Genomic DNA, 17,109 nt, shown 5'->3' with positions numbered 1-17,109 from the left:
TTTTGGAAGTCACCATTACAGATAAATGAAATTCCTGTGTAAATTTAAGGAAGATCTTTCTTGTTGGTTTGTTGAATGCTCTGTGTTTCTTCTGTAATGTGTTCTTAGCTCTTTTTACTGTTTTCTCAGGCATTATTTCATTTTCCCAGTTACTGTATATTTGTACCTGCTTCTGGTATGTTAAGTCCTTTATCCTCTGGCATGAACCACCAGCCATTCCATCAGTGTGCCCTGCTTCTTCCAAGTGTCCTTCGTCACGTTTCTATTCTCATTTCCAGTTGGCCTGTGAATTAATGCCAGTGAACTTGCGATGATGTTTGCACATTATACTTCCTGCCTAAATGTCACCTTCTTGAATGGAAAAAAAAAGGACCCATCCAGAGATAAATAAGAGTACCTTGTATTACTTTATGATATAGAAGACCTAAATGTCTATTTTATCGATGTAGAGATTAAATCTTTTTGAAACATAGATCTTTTTAATTAAAAGAATACATTCCATTAATATACATGGATAGACATGTACCCATATATTTTAGATGTCTGAAAGGTGACTAGAGAAGAATTTTGGGTCTTTTGTGCTAGAAACTTGTTTTTTGTTGCTGCTGCTGTTGTTGTTGTTGTTGTTTTTAAACCTCTTGTAAAAGGAAATAGCTTAGAAAACTCATTTTGGAGTGAACCCCTCTGAGACTCTGAGATACCATCAGTGAGAATTTTTTTTCATTACAGTTTTATTGCTATATATTTTCTACTTGCCAGAAATGTTAGATGTCTTCCCAAATACCTAAATGTAAGTGTGTGCCCTTCCTTAAAATAGCCCACATGCCAAAAATAGTCAGTTACTTCGCAATGATTTCCCTCTGGTATAATTTTACCAATAAGATCTATATTTCATTTGCAGAAAGCCAGTTCCACCCATAAATGCCTTTTTAGTTTGCTCTCTGTTTTAGATAAAGTCATAGCTTACTTATATAGGGTATTGATGAGTTTATATTCAACAGAATCATCTACAGAACTTTCACTCTCTCAATGCTTACCTCAGTGTTCCATTTCAATCTCCAAGGGGCTGAGAGGAAAAAAAATTCCCCAGGCCACATTACACAAAGTCATCTCAGTTTCAACACAAGTATTATGTACCTTGTTCTAATGGAATCATTGAAAATTACATTAAGAACCCTCTGGTGTTGTGACTATTTTTATGACAGTTAAGGTTAGTTCCTTATGAGGACCTTAAATCAGTTCTCAGACTCTATCTGTGACGTTCTTGGAGAGGTAAATTGGAAATGCATCCTGATATGGTCTTTATTTTTAACCAGGTTGTTTGAAATATCTTGATGAGATCACTTGATTTTGTAATATAGGATACTACTTATTTAGTTTGCTTTGAAGTGGTTCAAATCCAGAAATACATGTATGTAGAATTTCAAGTTGATAATTTCTAAAGAAGTTTTATAACACACTTCTATATATCTCAAACAAATATAGCCCAATAAATATAACCAACTGGAGTTTTATTCTGGAAAAAGCATTCAACTGGCAAGTGGGAAACTAGGTTCTAGCCAAGGTTAAATAGTTAACTTGAGCAGTCAGCCTCTTTGAACTCATTTTTCTCCTCTGTGAAGTGAGATGGGGACATCCAGCTCTATGATTCTGTGATTGGACTCCAGTAGTAGTGCATGGCTGACAGCCTGACCTTGACCAAGGAGCCTGATTTTTTAACCTCAGTGGGAAAAGTTACCTAACATATAGATGGACATTACACCCCACAAGTAGGAATATAGCGAGAACTGATGGGCTGGTACCAATATATGTTTTGAAGACGTTGAGAGATGTGAGAGTCGATGTAATGTATATTTATTCACAAGCAAGCTAAACACCATTTCAAGTTCAGTGGTGCTAAATGCTGCTAACTCACCCCATCTACAACAGCCAAAATGCACACATACACCGTGTCTTTTTCAAAAATGTATGTCTGAAGTTAAGCTAATGAAATGCCATGGTTTACAAATAATTTGTGACACTGACATGTTATAGCTAAATTCTAAAATAAGAATATTTCAGAGCTGGTTGCAATGCACTTGGGCCTAAATAACTGTACATGGGATTAGGTACTGATGACATGACTCTCATACGAGTCATAATCCCTGAGGGGAAAGCAGTTGTATTGTTCTTGATTTTAGCTAGTTTCATGCTTCTGTTACCTTTGTCTTTTTCCTCTGTGATGAGCTTGGAGAAGTCAGGCTCCATCAGGATGATTTAATTGTCAATGAGCTATGAGGTTCAAAGAAAGAATTATAAATCCAAATGTGAATGTGCCTCTGCTTTGCGTTTCTTGCCTGCCTTCACTCTCGATTGTAATGAAGTCTAAATTGTGAATATTATGATGAAATGACCTTCCTTGAGGCAAACTCATAAGTAAAAAATTATAATTCAGAAAAATAAGCATTTTATATTTGAAATATATGTGCAAAAATTGAAGCTGATATCCTTAAAATATGTGAAGAAATACTGAAAACTAAAACCATTGCATGCACTTCCTGCTGCGTGCCAAAACCAATCTTTTGAGGGAAAAAAAGTGAGCAGCATTTGTTATTGTACTGATGGCCAATGTTCATGAACCTTTTGATAGCCGTGCGTAAGCATGAGATGGTAGACCCTGGGCATGTGGGGAGCTCACGTATCGGCCTCTGGAAGGCACCTGCTTCCCCACTTGGCTATTTGAGTGGGCGCTCTACCCTTTCAGGATGAAGAAATGCTACCATGCCACCTGTTACCAGTGGAAGGAAGGAGAAGGGGAAATGTGTCCTAAGTAGGTGGGTCAAAGCCCTCCATGTTTCCTTGAATCTGCTAAATTGCTCTCTGACTCTTTCTTTTGATTTCTACAAAAAGAGTTTCAAGGAGAGCTTAGGTGAGCCAGGCCTGGCCTGTGCAAAGCCCTAAGTAGGAACAGGTGTGTACTACTCTTATCATTGGGCCTTGATTTATTTCATGACAAAATCTAGCATGAGCAGATAATTTTGTGTTATAAATATTCGTGAAACATCATTTTGAAAGCTTTGGGTTTTTTTAAGTTACTCACTTTTTCCTCTTTTTCGGATTTTCTTCAGTTCGTGTTCAAGACCAGGGCATGCAAGGAGAGAACAATACATGAGGAGCTGGCTAAAAATGTGACTGGTCTTTTGAAATCAAATGACTCAACAACGGTCAAGCATGTCCTGAAGGTAAAGAATTTAAAGACGATTCTTTCATTGTTAAATGAGGTTTACTCTCACCCCCTGCAAAGTAATAGGATTCATTGATTTTCGTAAATCGTTTCTCTTATAATTTCTAGCATCAGCTTCCTATTGAAACAGTAGCACATAAAAACATTAAGCAAAAGAGACTTTTGTCAAGAGAACAGATCACCTTAAGAAGAAGAATGGACCCAAGTGAAGTCCTTTCACCTAAAGACAGAATAAATGAGATTAAGAATTATTCAAAGCAGTGAAAAATTCTAAGTGTAGCAAAAATAAAGTTTGTTGGGTTTTTAGGCACAGTAAGAGGAAATATTACCAACAAAACAATTAATGAATATATTGGCATCAGAGAGGAAGCAAAGAAGCAGCCACTCTTTGACCCCAAAAAGTTGAAATGTATGCATTCATTCGTGGGAACATAAAGACAAGATGGTGAGAGGCTTATGAAAAGATAACTCTAAATTATTATAGAATAATGAACTTAGTCCCCAGCTAAATTAATTATCTATCATGACTTGACAGATGGATAATTGATTAGTAAGTAGCTGGAAAGAGAAGGTAGGATCAAAAAACATCCACATGAGTTCACTAAAATCAAGTTATCCTAAGCCAAGCAATTTGTTTAAATTAGTTTTATGAGTATATTCATTTAGTTTGTTTACTCAACAAATGTGTTCTTAGTGCCTCCCATGCATCAGGTGCCATCCTTGGCACTTGGCATGCAACACAGCATAAAATAAAGATTTCTGCCCTCAGGAAGCATACATTCTACTGGGAAATAAACACACTAAACTACAGACATAATAACGAAATTCATTCCATTGTATGTTAGAAAATGAGAAGTAGTATGGGAAAAGAAAATGTCGGGCAGGTGGACTTTGGGAGCAGGGTGCAGGGTAAGGTTTGCAGTTTTAAATAGAATGGTCAGGATGAAGCACACAGAGAAGTCAATGCTTGAGAGAAAAAACATGGGATGGTGGGGAGGGAGCTGGTCCTGTGGATGCTTCCAGTAGAACATAAAGGGTAGCAGGGGAGACCTGTACAGAGTCCTAAGGCAGCAGCCTGTCTGCTGGGCCTGGAGGACGGCAGGGGGGCCAGTGTGGCTGGAGTCAAGTGAGCAAAGGAGGGAGGAGGAGAGGTGCAGTCAGAGAAACAATGGGAGGTTCAGCAGTGGCATAAGGTGTGCGGGCCCTTGCAAGGGTTTTGGCTTCCACTCAGAGCGAAAGTGGAGCCATTAGAGGCTTTGAGCAGAGGAGTGATGTGAGCTGACCTTGGTTTACAAGGATCACACTGATGGCTGTGTAGAGAATAGACCGAAGTGGGGTGAGTGCTGGAGAGGCAGCCCGCCCAGAAGAAGGGTCCTCTGGGGAGAATCAGAGTTCAGTTACAAAATGAGGTGAATGGACTATCTGGAGAAGTGTCTCTTGCGGAGATTTTGCTGCTGGTGGACCATGTGTTCCACAAGATGGAAGCCGTGGGATATGAGGATACAAAAGGGAATGCACAGAGATTAGAGGGCAGGAGAGGAGTGGGGGCTCCTTTTATCAGACATGGACAGAGACAAAAGGCTTAATTTGATTAATCCTGGTGGACTCAAAGTAGAGTGGAGGCTATGAGAGTGTTGAGAGGTAGTGAGTGGTGTCAGCTGAATTAAGAGACATTTGTTGGAACACTTGGCATGAAGGTTAAAACATATCGTTTTGTACAAGATGGGGATAAAGGGACTTTAACAATGCACGTTGGATTATTTAAATATTCCCAGAGTTTTCAATATCAAGTTTACTTAGATGTGACCCCTTTGTTAAGCCAGAACTGCCTCTTTAGAACTTAAACTTCATCTCAGTCTGTCTTCTAGAGTTAGGACTATTTACTCAAAAGTTCTTAGCATCATGGTTTGAATCAGCCTAAAATTGGATATAATTCAAATGCCCATCGACAGTAGAGCACATAAGTAAATTGTGATTGTATGAGTATACGTGATGTAGTGACAATACGGGACCCCCAGCGACATGGCTCAACATAATAGAACAGGATTTGTTGAATGAAAAACGCAATCACAGGAGAATGCATGCAGGATGGTTTCATGTATATGCAGTTCAGTGGAAAACAAAACGAAATCTATTGCTTCAATATATAATACTGGTAGCAAAATTATGAAGTGAAACGAGGGAATGACTAGCACAAAATTTAAAATTGTTTGTGGTGGAGGGGATGGGAAGAGGAGAGGATCAGGGGAGTGTATTCTTTGAACGGTACATACATGACGCATACTTTTTGTACCTGGAGTAAGTATTACCCTTTTATCCTTAGGCCCAAGCAAGAGGGCCTCCCTCCTGGGACATGCTTTGGTCTTCTCCAACTGCATACCTCCCCAAGGGAAAGGTATGCGAGCAGCCAAGAGACATGCCCCCTGGGAGACCCTCACTCCCCTTCTGAATCTATGAGGATCCCCAGGAGCCCTCACCTCATGGGCCCATCGGATTACTCCTGGGCCTGCTTACACCTCTTTCCTAAGTCCATCCTTCAAAGGGAAAATCTTGAGGCCTGCTTGCCACCCTAGACCCAAGGAAGGCGCATTTTGCGGTGGGAGACAGACTGGTGGACAACAACACTTGGATGTACAGGCTGGACAGTCACACATGTGCACCAGGCCCCTCATGGTGCAGGGTGGAGACTTGGGTGAGGTAGTAGGCACTCACCCGCTCTCCCCATGCCCCCACATTCTGGCACAGCATTCCAAGTTGTCATGAAATTATACTCATCAAAGTAGGATGATGAAACATATTTTATTGGGTACTTCTTTAGCTTGACTTTGAATTTTTCACTGTTTAGACATGGGGCTTCCATTTTTAATCTTTCCTGTAGCCCTGGAAATGTTAGAGGTGAGCCTGCTATGATATATTTTTGTTTAAAAAGTTTAGTTTTGTTTAGCTAAGTGAAACAGATACAAGAGTAAATATTCCACAAGACTACTCTAATTAATCATGTCCAGTAAGCTGGTGTCTTGTTTTAGTTTAAACATTCTTTAAGATGATAGAGCAACTGAAATGTCTGACATTTACTTTTACCTTTAGAATTTTGATAAAGATCATCCTAACATAATGGAGAATGTTTTTGGAGGATGGAGAATGTATTGCTCTGATGCGTTTAATTTCAAAGAATACATTTTGACATTAAGGTTTTATAATATTACAAGTTGTAAAGAACAGAATTATCAGTATTTTACCATAGGATAATTTCTTACTGTTTTCTTTCTTTTCCTAACAGCATTCCTGGTTCTTCTTCGCAATTATCCTAAAATCAATGGCACAACACTTGATTGACACAAATAAAATTCAGGTAAGATCATGCTATCCAACAATTATGTAATGAACATGCACTCATTTGTTCCATGTTTACTTATTTTGCAAGCCTTAGCAATATACGTGCATCGCTTTTTAAGTGGGAGAAATGATTTTGTGTGTCACTTCATCCTCCGTGGTTTTCATTCTTGCAGCATGGAAGGCTGGGTGCTCAAAATTTTAGAAATGTGTGGTTCAGTCTAACTCTGAATTTTGTTTCCATCTATAGTGAAAATGTGAGTCTAATTTTAAAGCCAACTTGTGAAGACAAATAAATCTTACCTAGCTCTGAAAAAGGGCTGTGTAAATTCATGAAGTCAACACGAGAAGGGAAATCTCAGCTGCCTGAAATTTCCCCCATGTGTGCAGAAGTTAAGACAGAAGAGTACATTCCTGGACCTAAGGGTGGCCATTAGGGATTCGTAAAGTTGTGTTCAGTTTATGATATACAATCTCACAGCCAAGCCATTTTGCATCTTATGGCAAAAGTCTCTGGACTGTGCAGTCCCACAGCTGCCTGCTGTGGCATGCTGGGACCGTGGAGTTCAGAAGTGCTGGTACAAACTTTCAGCTATAAGATGACTATGCTCTGAAGACCTAATGTAAGACCTGGTGATTATAGTTGAGAACACTGAAATTTGGTAAGAGAGTAGAACGTAAATCTTCTCACAAAAAGAAAGAAAGAGCAGGAGGGAGAGAAGAAAAATCCATGAGGTGATCAATGTGTTCATTAACCAGGTGACGGAATCCTTTCCCCGTGTATATGTGCACCAAAACAACGCGATGTACACTTTAAGTGTCTTAGAATTTTATATGTCAATGATTCCTCAATAAAGCTGAAATAATTTTGTTTTTCAAGACTAGCTGGAACCTAGAGGACATTTCAAACCAAAGTCTGTATTCATTAAGTTATTCATTCATTGGTTTCTTAGAGTTGTTTATTGGGGAATTCCTAGTTTTAAAAATATCAAAATAAGTTGATTTTTAAATTAAATGGAAATTATGTGTCAAAGAAAGTCTAGAATAATATTCATTAAACTATGAATAGTAGTTATTTCTTGAGAAGGAAGTGAGGGGAATTAAGATGTCAAAGATCATAGAGAATATTACATTGTTTGAATAGTTTGTAATTAATAAATGTTATAATGTACTTGTTAATAGAAATGTGAAAAATGTATTGGCCAAAATAGAAGGAAACATTAAATGAAAATGATGCCAATCATGACCTTGAAATTATTGTGGCATTCAAGTTTTCAAAAGGACTCTTTTTGTTTGACAATAAATAAAATGAAGTCAGTCTTTCAGTTTATTTTTTCCAAGGCTCAGTATTTCATATGCCACATTGTAAAGAAACAACCCATTCTTTCCTTAGCTTTCTCGGGCTCAAAGATTTCCTGAATCTTACCAAAATGAATTGGACAATCTTGTAATGGTCCTGTCTGATCACGTGATTTGGAAATACAAAGATGCCCTTGAAGAAACAAGAAGGGCCAACCACAGTGTTGCCAGATTTCTTAAGGTACAAGTATACGGATCACAATTCCATTCAAGCCTAGTGTATGCAAGATCTTCTAAATGTTCATCAATGTACATCTCCATTTATAATGAAGAGTGAAAACTAGCAACACTCATAGATACTTTTATCTGTACATCTTTCCTGCTTGAAATACTTTGTAATTTTCTCTTCCAGTTTGATGGCTCATAGAACAAAGACCAAGGTTAGATATAAGTATCCACTTGAGTGTTGCAAAATCATAGTACTTCTAAATATTTTTAAAGTGAAAAATGAAATTTTTAAAGGAGAAGCTACACTGAGGCAATATTATTCTCTTGAGCCTTTCTGCCCTTGAATTGATGTTCTGGATTGGCTATAGTTCTAACAATGACAAATAGGTTCTTTGGGAAAACGTTTGGGAATTTAACATTTCTGTTGTGTTACCTCCAGGCTCTTTTTACATGATGAAAAGGCTCTTTTTACATGCACTAATCACAGAAGAGGAACATTATCAATTAAACTATTGAGCAACTATTTACTAAACTGGATATATATGGAAATGAGTTATATTTCTTTGGATTATAGGTATTCGTATTGAATTGAGAAGAAAAAAATGCAAACTCAAAAAGCTAAAAGCAGAATCATGGTTTATCATTTAACAGATAATGCACTCAACTAGAAAGATAACGTTGTTCTTCTCTTTCTTCTTTTGTCCGACTCTGGGCTATTGTAACCTTGATGTCAAGCCGTGTTTCTTGTTTATTTATGGTAGACACCAGAACATACTGGATAGGTGTGAAAATTTATTAATAAATATTCATGATATAAGAGGCCATGGATTAGATGGAAAATAAGCCTGAATTGTCTTTGGAGAGTTTTAATTGAGTCTAATTTCTTTTTTCATGTGTTAAGCACTGTTTCAAATTATACATTATATTTGTTTACACCTTGAATGAATTTTTTTTTCCTTCAATGTTTTGCCTCTAATTTTTGCTCTTTCTTTGCTTCTAGAAAGAAAAAGAGATGGTCAAGGTTAAGGGAGAAAAGGGTAAAAGAGAAAAAATAAATTAAAGGCGAAAAATAAATGTAGTTTTCTACTACGTTTTAAGAGCTATGGGGAAAAAATTATTACTATAGGTAGTTCGTTTGAAGTGCTTTCTAGAAAGGGAACTTGTATTTCAATATATGTCATTATCTTTTCTAAAATATGTAATGATCATTAACGTTAAAATGTTTGAATTTAGAATTTTATCTTTTTTAGCGCTGCTTTACATTCATGGATCGGGGCTTTGTGTTTAGGATGGTTAACAATTACATCAGCATGTTCTCCTCTGGTGAACTCAAGGTAAGAACTGAGGGCAGGAGCGGTTGCTTTCTCAACTGCGTCATTATAAATAAATCAACTGGTCTTTGTGTGTATCTGCCTAGAACATTAACTTATCCATTCTCTGCATCAAAATAATAATAGTTATTATAATAATAATAATAACAGTAATAATAATAATTTCTATACCAATGAGAGGCAATCTTAAAATGGTTCATCTGCCGAGTAAGTCTCCCAAGTCCTTCCTTAATTGGGGACAAAGAAGAGCGGAGTGGAAGTATTTCCATTTCACTCCTGTTTCTTGTGGGTGGTGAAGGAGTGGTTGTTTTCAGCTGCGATTCCTATAGTCCAGTTTGCTCAGGACTGTCCTGGTTATAGCACTGAAAGTCCCACTCCCTGGAAATCCTTCAGTCTTGGGCAAAATGGACAGTTGATCACCCTACCAAAATAGGGGGTATGTGTGGGAATAGACAGGGAAGAGTGCTCTCCAGAGAGCAGTGGTTCTCAAAGTGTGGTTTCTAGATTAGTGTGGCAGCCCCACCTCAGAACTGAAATCTGCATTGTTAGCAAGACTCAGGTATTCCTCATGCGTTCTCAAGTTGGAGAACCACAGAGCTGCATAGTATAGCATGTGCTGGAGGGAAATAAAGCTAGAAATAGGCCAGGTCATGAAAGTCATATCAGTTAAGATTTTGGGGGTTGCAAGCAACCAAAACTTACTGCAGTTTGAGCAAAAGGCAATTTACTGAGAGGATATTAAGAGTAAATTATCATCGATAAAACAGCTGGAGAACTAGACTTGGAAAAAGAGCAGTGGCCAGGGCACTTTCAGAGGACAGGAATAATCACAAAAGAGGGACCATTTGGCGAAGGTCTGCTGCTGCCGAAATGAATCAGCTGGAACCATTTTCTCCTTTTTGGCACTCTGCTTAAGATTCACATTCAAGAGAGGAAGGGTGTGGTCGGCCTGCCTTGGGTCACAGGCCTGCCTCTTATGGAGCCAAGACAGGGCATCTGAATGGTTTCCCATTAACCTTTACCCACTTGGAAGAAAGTTTGTTTCCAAAGGGAAATTATTTAGGTAATGGGAAAGAACAACCAATGTACGAGTAGAAAGGCCAAAAATAAATAACCATCTTCTTATCACCTTTCATGTCATGTTTAGGAATCCGAATATTTTTTTCTTTCTTTTTTTTTTTTGGCAGTGGAGATTTACTTTTGAATCGGGGAGTTACATGATTATGTGTCATGTGGTTTTGAGAATCCAATTCTCTAGGCAAATAATTTTTGAAAGAATATTCTTTGTCAGTGCTCCAATTACACATGAAATTTGCAGGATGTCCATTTAGATATAATTCCAGTAGACCTAAATTATATATTTTTCAATGACCAAACAGAAGATTCTCAATGAAGAATAATTACAATATCATTTAATTATGCTCCTGTTCATAGTGATGTACAAAACATTAAGTCAAACACGATCCTGGTTGGAAACTGCAGTATTTTAATTGTCGACTACAGTTGTCGCAAACTATAATTCTAAAATATATGAACCAATGGAATATATTTGATTGTCTTAGCTGAGATAAACGAATATAATGAATACAATCTGAGTCTTAAAAATTGATTACTTATCCTGTGTGACAATGAAAGTAGAACAGTTGTGAACGTGTTAATTGTTCCTACTTCTGTGGTTCTCCTTAGCTCATGTGTTACAGTTGTGTTAGACCAGGTCTGGACTCCATTTATCACGATCCTAATCAAAACGTTATTGAAGACAGAGCTGTTCACAAAAGCAGAAAACAGGTAGAATCAACAGAGAACAAATGGCATACGAAGATTCGCCTCATTTTAGACTATCTGCATCACTGTCTTACTTAGCTGCTTGGATAATAGGAGTTGATTGTAGTGATTTGTTCTGTGATCTGATGAGGGTACTTTTAGAGCTTTGTACATGTGACGAGGCACTATTTTTCTCAGAATAAACATGGTAACGATATCAGCTAAAACAAGCAACAAATATGACTCAGTCAGATCGTATCTCAGAGAAGCTTAATGTAGGTTATAAATGGGATCACTTCCAGGGAAGGCCTTGACCAATCTCCAAAAATAGGGAAACTGACTGTATTCACCACCTCGGAGGGGACTAAATCCTTCAAATTTAACAATTACCTGGTAGTCACTCAAAGGTAACTGCCTCTTTTTTTTTCGGTATAAGATTCAAGTGTAGAGTTTTTGTTTGTATTAACTTTCTTGGTGTGTAAATAATATTCAGTTTGCCTGTTTTTCAGACCTTATGTCAGTATAAATTTGATTTTCTTCAAGAAGTATGCCAGCATGAACATTTTATTCCTTTGTGTCTCCCTATAAGATCAGCAAACATTCCAGGTAATAATTCCCAGTATTTTCATCAGTTCCTACAAAGGAAAAATTTTCATGTTTGTTTTGTTGTTTTCCTGCTTCCTCAATCTTGGTTTTATCTGAAGTTGTCACGTGGGCATTAGAACCAGATAATCAAATTAAAATGCAAAAGAAATCGTTGGCCTGTGGTAATGAATACAGCTCCACATTTCTCAATTTTTGTCTGTGTTTCCTTTTTCATTAAAGAGAAGGCCAACAAAATTATAAAATTGGTGATTGTAGGTCAAAGAATTTTAACCTCGAGCCATCCTGTCTTGCACCACGCTGGCTCCAAAAGATAGCTTTCCTGTTGCTTTTGAGAGACATAAAATTACATAATAATTTTATGGAGGAAAAGCTATATTTTGTGAGTATAAATTCATTTAAAATTATCAGTTAATGTGTGTAATTATGTTAGAATCCAGTTCCTCAAAATGAGTTTTATACAAAGAAATTGGTATCTTGGAAGGAAAGTAGGAGGTAGGCAGGCAGATAAACAACATCGTAAATAGGTGATATCTCTGGGTCAGAAAGATCGGTGTGCAGGTGAGAATGAGGCTCCATGTTTTGTTCCCCATACTTACGACAGCATAAGCAGTCTACAGAAATTGTTTTCATTTATTACTTTTATCATATATATGTTGCTTATTCTCTACCGTGATCATCCTAGAACTAGAGTATCTCCCATCTAGACATCAGAAACTAATCAAACATTAAGAGGCAAAGACAATAATACTAAAATGATTTGGGAACTTAAAATACTTTACTTCTAAGCAGTGAGTAGATTATTTACAGGGTGCAATTTTGATATTCATGGAAAGCAGAAGCTAAGTTGGTAAGGAGCCTCCGTGTGTGTTTCAGCTTGCACTAGTAATTGGAGGGAAAAGGACAGGAAAGTACCTTATACGGCCTCTAAAAGTTTTGTCATTTTTAATCTTAAATATAAGCTGCATATATCATTTTATTCTTCTTCTAATTTTTGAAGCACATTTAATCTAAATGCCCTCATAGAAAAGAGGATAGAAATGCTATTTTGGACAGTAACATTTTTAGCCTTTTGTTTTGTTTCATATTTGTTTTGTGTTTTATAAACTAGTGCCAAGTTATTACTGAGTGAGCCAAGCCGGTTAAGACACTCAAGAGGATCAAATGTGTGTTGGGTCATTATGATTCCAGGTGTTACTGTTTGTCAGTAACTCAGAAAAAGGCCTGATCATCTCTTTTTAGATCGATATTATCAACAATAAACGTAAAGCTGTTAAGTTTCATAGCAAGTAGATTTCTGATGGAAAAATAGGTGCTCAGATAGAGGCTAAGGGTTAAAATAATGCTGTTCATGGCATTCTTTTTAATGAAACAAACAACCCAAGGTTTTTGCCTTGAAAAACAAAGCTTAATGAAGAGACTTACTTACATTTTAGAACAACGTATTTTAATTGTTCAGCATAAATTATACAGTTAATGAATGTACTATGTATCTGAATATGGATATATCTCAGCTTGTTGTTTATTTTATTATACCCAGATCCTTTGACACCTTCAGAATCAACTCAAGAGTTACATGCATCAGGTAAATAATGAGATTTTATATGATAAGTATCAATAACCACATCATAATTCAATTACACTGATGAGTGTAGATCTTACAAATTTCCAGGTTCCAGATGCTAATAAATAGCAATATATTTAATACCATATAGTCAAACTAGTCAAAAAGTTGTCTGGACTTTTCTCTATTCACAAATAATTAAATGATTCCCTGGCTTGAATTCTTTCATATTTTATTCTCTAGAGCTTGAATTTTTGTTTGTTTGTTTGTTTGCTTTTTTGTTTTTTGTGTGTTTTTTTGTTTTGTTTTGTTTTGTTTTGTTGTTTGTTTGTTTCCCAAAGCACCTGAAACTTCCTTGGAGTATATCATAAGTAAAATTTCCAGCTATATACAATAGGATGCTTGTTTCAATATAGTTGTCTTTGGCTTTATATACTGTATTTCTTTCAATAAACCACAGCCTGGTTTGAGCTACCTTTTTAAGACTGAGATTATTAGTATCCTATAAATTGAATATAACTGGAATAATCCAATGGTGCGTTATACTAATCATAACTACTTAATGGTTACCCTGAAAATTAAATAACACCCATACAGTGCTTAAGGCCTGGTGTTGGTTCACAATATGTGTTCTGTATGTCAACACGAGTCCTGTTGTTAATAGTTACACTTAGGAAGCACATTGCACAGTTCTGAAAAATATGCATTATTACTGGAAATGTTAACCTTTCTTTCTTGTTAACCTACTGATATTGCTTCTACTACTCTGATCCTACTACCCCAGGCCCTCTCATGTCTCCCCGATTGCTCCAGCCTCCTGTATTGTATCTCACACCGCACATCTTCCTACAGTGTAATATTTACTCCTGCCACCACAATAACAAATCAATAAGGCACAGGTATGGCTGGGCCACTGATCTCAAAGCCCAGGGGGCTTTGATCTCAAAGGGACGTATCATTTCCTACCGAAATGCAGATGGAATTCTACAGAATTGCAAAAGTGGAGACACCTAAATGCCACCTAAACAATTTGTACTTAAGTTTCTCATCACCTAACTCCAATCTATGTCTCAAATTATAATTCTTGACATTCCTCTTTTGGGCGCTGTGTTTACTGCCCCCCAATACCTGTGCTCCCCACATACCTGTGCTTTCAGAATTCCATGTTGTGGAAACCCTATCCCTCGGAGTGTATGAGAAATATAATTCCCAGCTATACATGATAATATGCTTATCTTCCTAACCTTCTCTCCTCCTCTGACTGCTTCCATCTGCTGCCACAACTCTCTGTACTCCAAACCTTAAGCATTCTCAAACGCCCATTTCAACATATTCCTTCCAATAACATGTCCTGGTTCCTCCAGATAGCAAATATTTTTCTCTTCTCAACTCCAATGATACTGTAGGTATGCCACTTTTATGGAACTTAGCATTTGACACCACACATTATTTGTGTTACTATACACACAGTATCTCCCTGTCTTACTGAATGCTTCTCTCATAGTTCTCATCTCTGTGACAAGACTGTGTCGCCAAGTCCTCCTGGATGGAGGAGCAGTTGATTGTTGTTTGATAAATCTGTCTTGCTTACAAAGTGATCATTGGATGTTCAATAACGTGATCTCTACTTTCCTCCCAAAGATATGCCTGAATATTCAGTCACGAATGAATTTTGCCGCAAGCACTTCTTAATCGGGATTCTTCTCCGAGAAGTCGGTTTTGCTCTGCAGGAAGACCAAGATATCAGGCACTTAGCTTTAGCTGTCCTAAAAAATCTAATGGCTAAGCATTCATTTGATGATCGATACAGAGAACCAGTAAGTGGTCTTCCTTTCTCCCTTCCCTAAACACCATTTAATGGCTCACTGCATTAAATGCATAATCAAACCTACGAGTCTATTGATTTTTATGTGAATCATTTTTTTTGGCTCCCTTTTCACCTAGCGAAAGCAGGCCCAGATAGCGAGTTTATACATGCCCCTCTATGGCATGCTTCTGGACAATATGCCAAGGATTTACCTGAAGGACCTGTATCCTTTCACTGTCAATACATCGAACCAGGTAAGTTGGCATCATATTTCAAATGTCTGTTTGAATAAAGAGTTTACCATTTTTTATATTTTTGCCCTGGAGAACTACTCTCCCCCAACTGTGAGCAACTCAGGATTAAGCAGTACTTATTGCTAGGTATTTTTGAGACTTTCATATTAGTGTTATTTGTTCCAGGTTGGTCACTGAAGCTTTTCACCTAGTCCATCTCTTCAGCATTTTGTTTTCATTTTCCTCTGTTCTCTGCATCGCCTTCAGTTCTCTCCAGTTTTAACCAGGTTCCTCTATGGTGTTCATGGCCCCATCTTCAGTGAATACCTTTCCCCACGACCTTTATCTATCACCTGTATGACCACCTGATCTTAGTATAGCCAGTGCCTCATTTATAGCCTCCGCCCAGGACTGGCCTGTTTGTCATCCTGCCTCCACTGAGCCATCATAGTGGCTCTACAACAAGCCTCTTGGGATCTGTTGCCTGTGTTCAAATCCCAGATGAATTAACACCCCAGTGAATCCTGTAACTATGCCAGATATCACCATCTGAGAGTTAGGTGCTTTGCTTTGGGGTTTTTTTTCTTTGGGACCTTGTTCAAATCTCAGCAGTATCAGTTTTTATCTATGTGACTTAGATAATTATCTAACCTCTTTAAGCTTTTATTTCATTGTTTATAAAATGGGTTAAAAAGCCTCCATCACAGGATTCTCATGAGAATTAAATTGTGTCCTAGAAAACACTTATCATAGAGACTGACACATAAGTATTTAAAATCTAGATTTTACTAATAGTAATATATATCAGATAACTCATGATAAAAATGATATATAATCTATAATATAATCCCTCTATATATCAATAACAATTCCAGCCATTTAGCCTGTATCAAAAAGAGAGTTTCCACTTCAGTGTGAAAGATTTAAAATTAATGTCAGAAATCAAATTGTGACTAAGAGTATGGTTTTGACAGTATTCATTTTCACTACCTGCTTTGGTGGAAGACCTTTGCTGGAGTATAAAAGATCAAATCAAATACTATCTAATTCAAAATGTAGTGAAGACGGCTATGTGGGTTTACAGTGTTGAAATACGATGATTCCCATTAATTTCTTCTATGCTTTGAATACAGGGGTCTAGAGATGACCTCAGCACCAATGGAGGATTTCACAGCCAGTCAGCTATGAAACATGCAAACTCTGTGGATACATCCTTTTCTAAAGATGTTTTAAATTCCATAGCAGGTACTTGAGACCTTCCGAGGACATGTGTTGAATACTCATCCATATTTACATTGTATATCATTCTGTTTTTCACCCATTCCATAATCCATTGCATGTAATCCATATGGCAAAGTATACTACATTTATAAAGCTAAAGAGTCTTTTTACGTATTTCTTGGAGTGTCATCCCGTGACTTCCTCTTCTACTTAGCATTCATTTTTACTTGGCCAAGGAGCAATCTACTCAGATGTTATCAAATTGCTTCATTCTGGAAACAATCTTTAAGTATTTATTGCATACAGCCTTTTAAGATATAATAGCCCTTCAACTTCAAAGAATATTTTTAAGAACTATTTTGGAAATGTCATCTTGATTTCTTATAAACTGTCAAAAATTGAAAGCTTCTTTCACAAAAGTATCCTTGTGAACTTTTATTAAAACATTTTTAAAATAGAAGCTTCCTTTAAAAAGCTTTTGAAGAAATCAAAGGAACAGGCTT

General features: G+C 37.1%; 1 protein-coding gene across 10 annotated transcripts in view; it reads left to right on the top strand.

Annotated features, from left to right (window-relative positions):
- DOCK10 (dedicator of cytokinesis 10) overlaps positions 1 to 17,109 on the top strand; it is a 236,387-nt gene that overhangs the window by 184,313 nt on the left and 34,965 nt on the right. For all 10 annotated transcript variants that reach the window (XM_074314112.1, XM_019736633.2, XM_019736627.2 and 7 more), the window contains exons 26-34: positions 3,108 to 3,221; positions 6,504 to 6,575; positions 7,950 to 8,096; positions 9,334 to 9,417; positions 11,688 to 11,784; positions 13,322 to 13,366; positions 14,987 to 15,162; positions 15,290 to 15,406; positions 16,519 to 16,630. In XM_074314112.1, coding sequence (XP_074170213.1) covers positions 3,108 to 3,221; positions 6,504 to 6,575; positions 7,950 to 8,096; positions 9,334 to 9,417; positions 11,688 to 11,784; positions 13,322 to 13,366; positions 14,987 to 15,162; positions 15,290 to 15,406; positions 16,519 to 16,630 — 964 coding nt within the window. The remainder of the gene's footprint in view (positions 1 to 3,107; positions 3,222 to 6,503; positions 6,576 to 7,949; positions 8,097 to 9,333; positions 9,418 to 11,687; positions 11,785 to 13,321; positions 13,367 to 14,986; positions 15,163 to 15,289; positions 15,407 to 16,518; positions 16,631 to 17,109) is intronic.

This window comes from Rhinolophus sinicus, linkage group LG01 (genome assembly GCF_036562045.2).
Source record: "Rhinolophus sinicus isolate RSC01 linkage group LG01, ASM3656204v1, whole genome shotgun sequence".
NCBI classification, from domain to species: Eukaryota; Metazoa; Chordata; class Mammalia; order Chiroptera; family Rhinolophidae; genus Rhinolophus; species Rhinolophus sinicus.
Note: the sequence above shows the minus strand (reverse complement) of the source record. Positions and strands in the feature narration are given on the sequence as shown.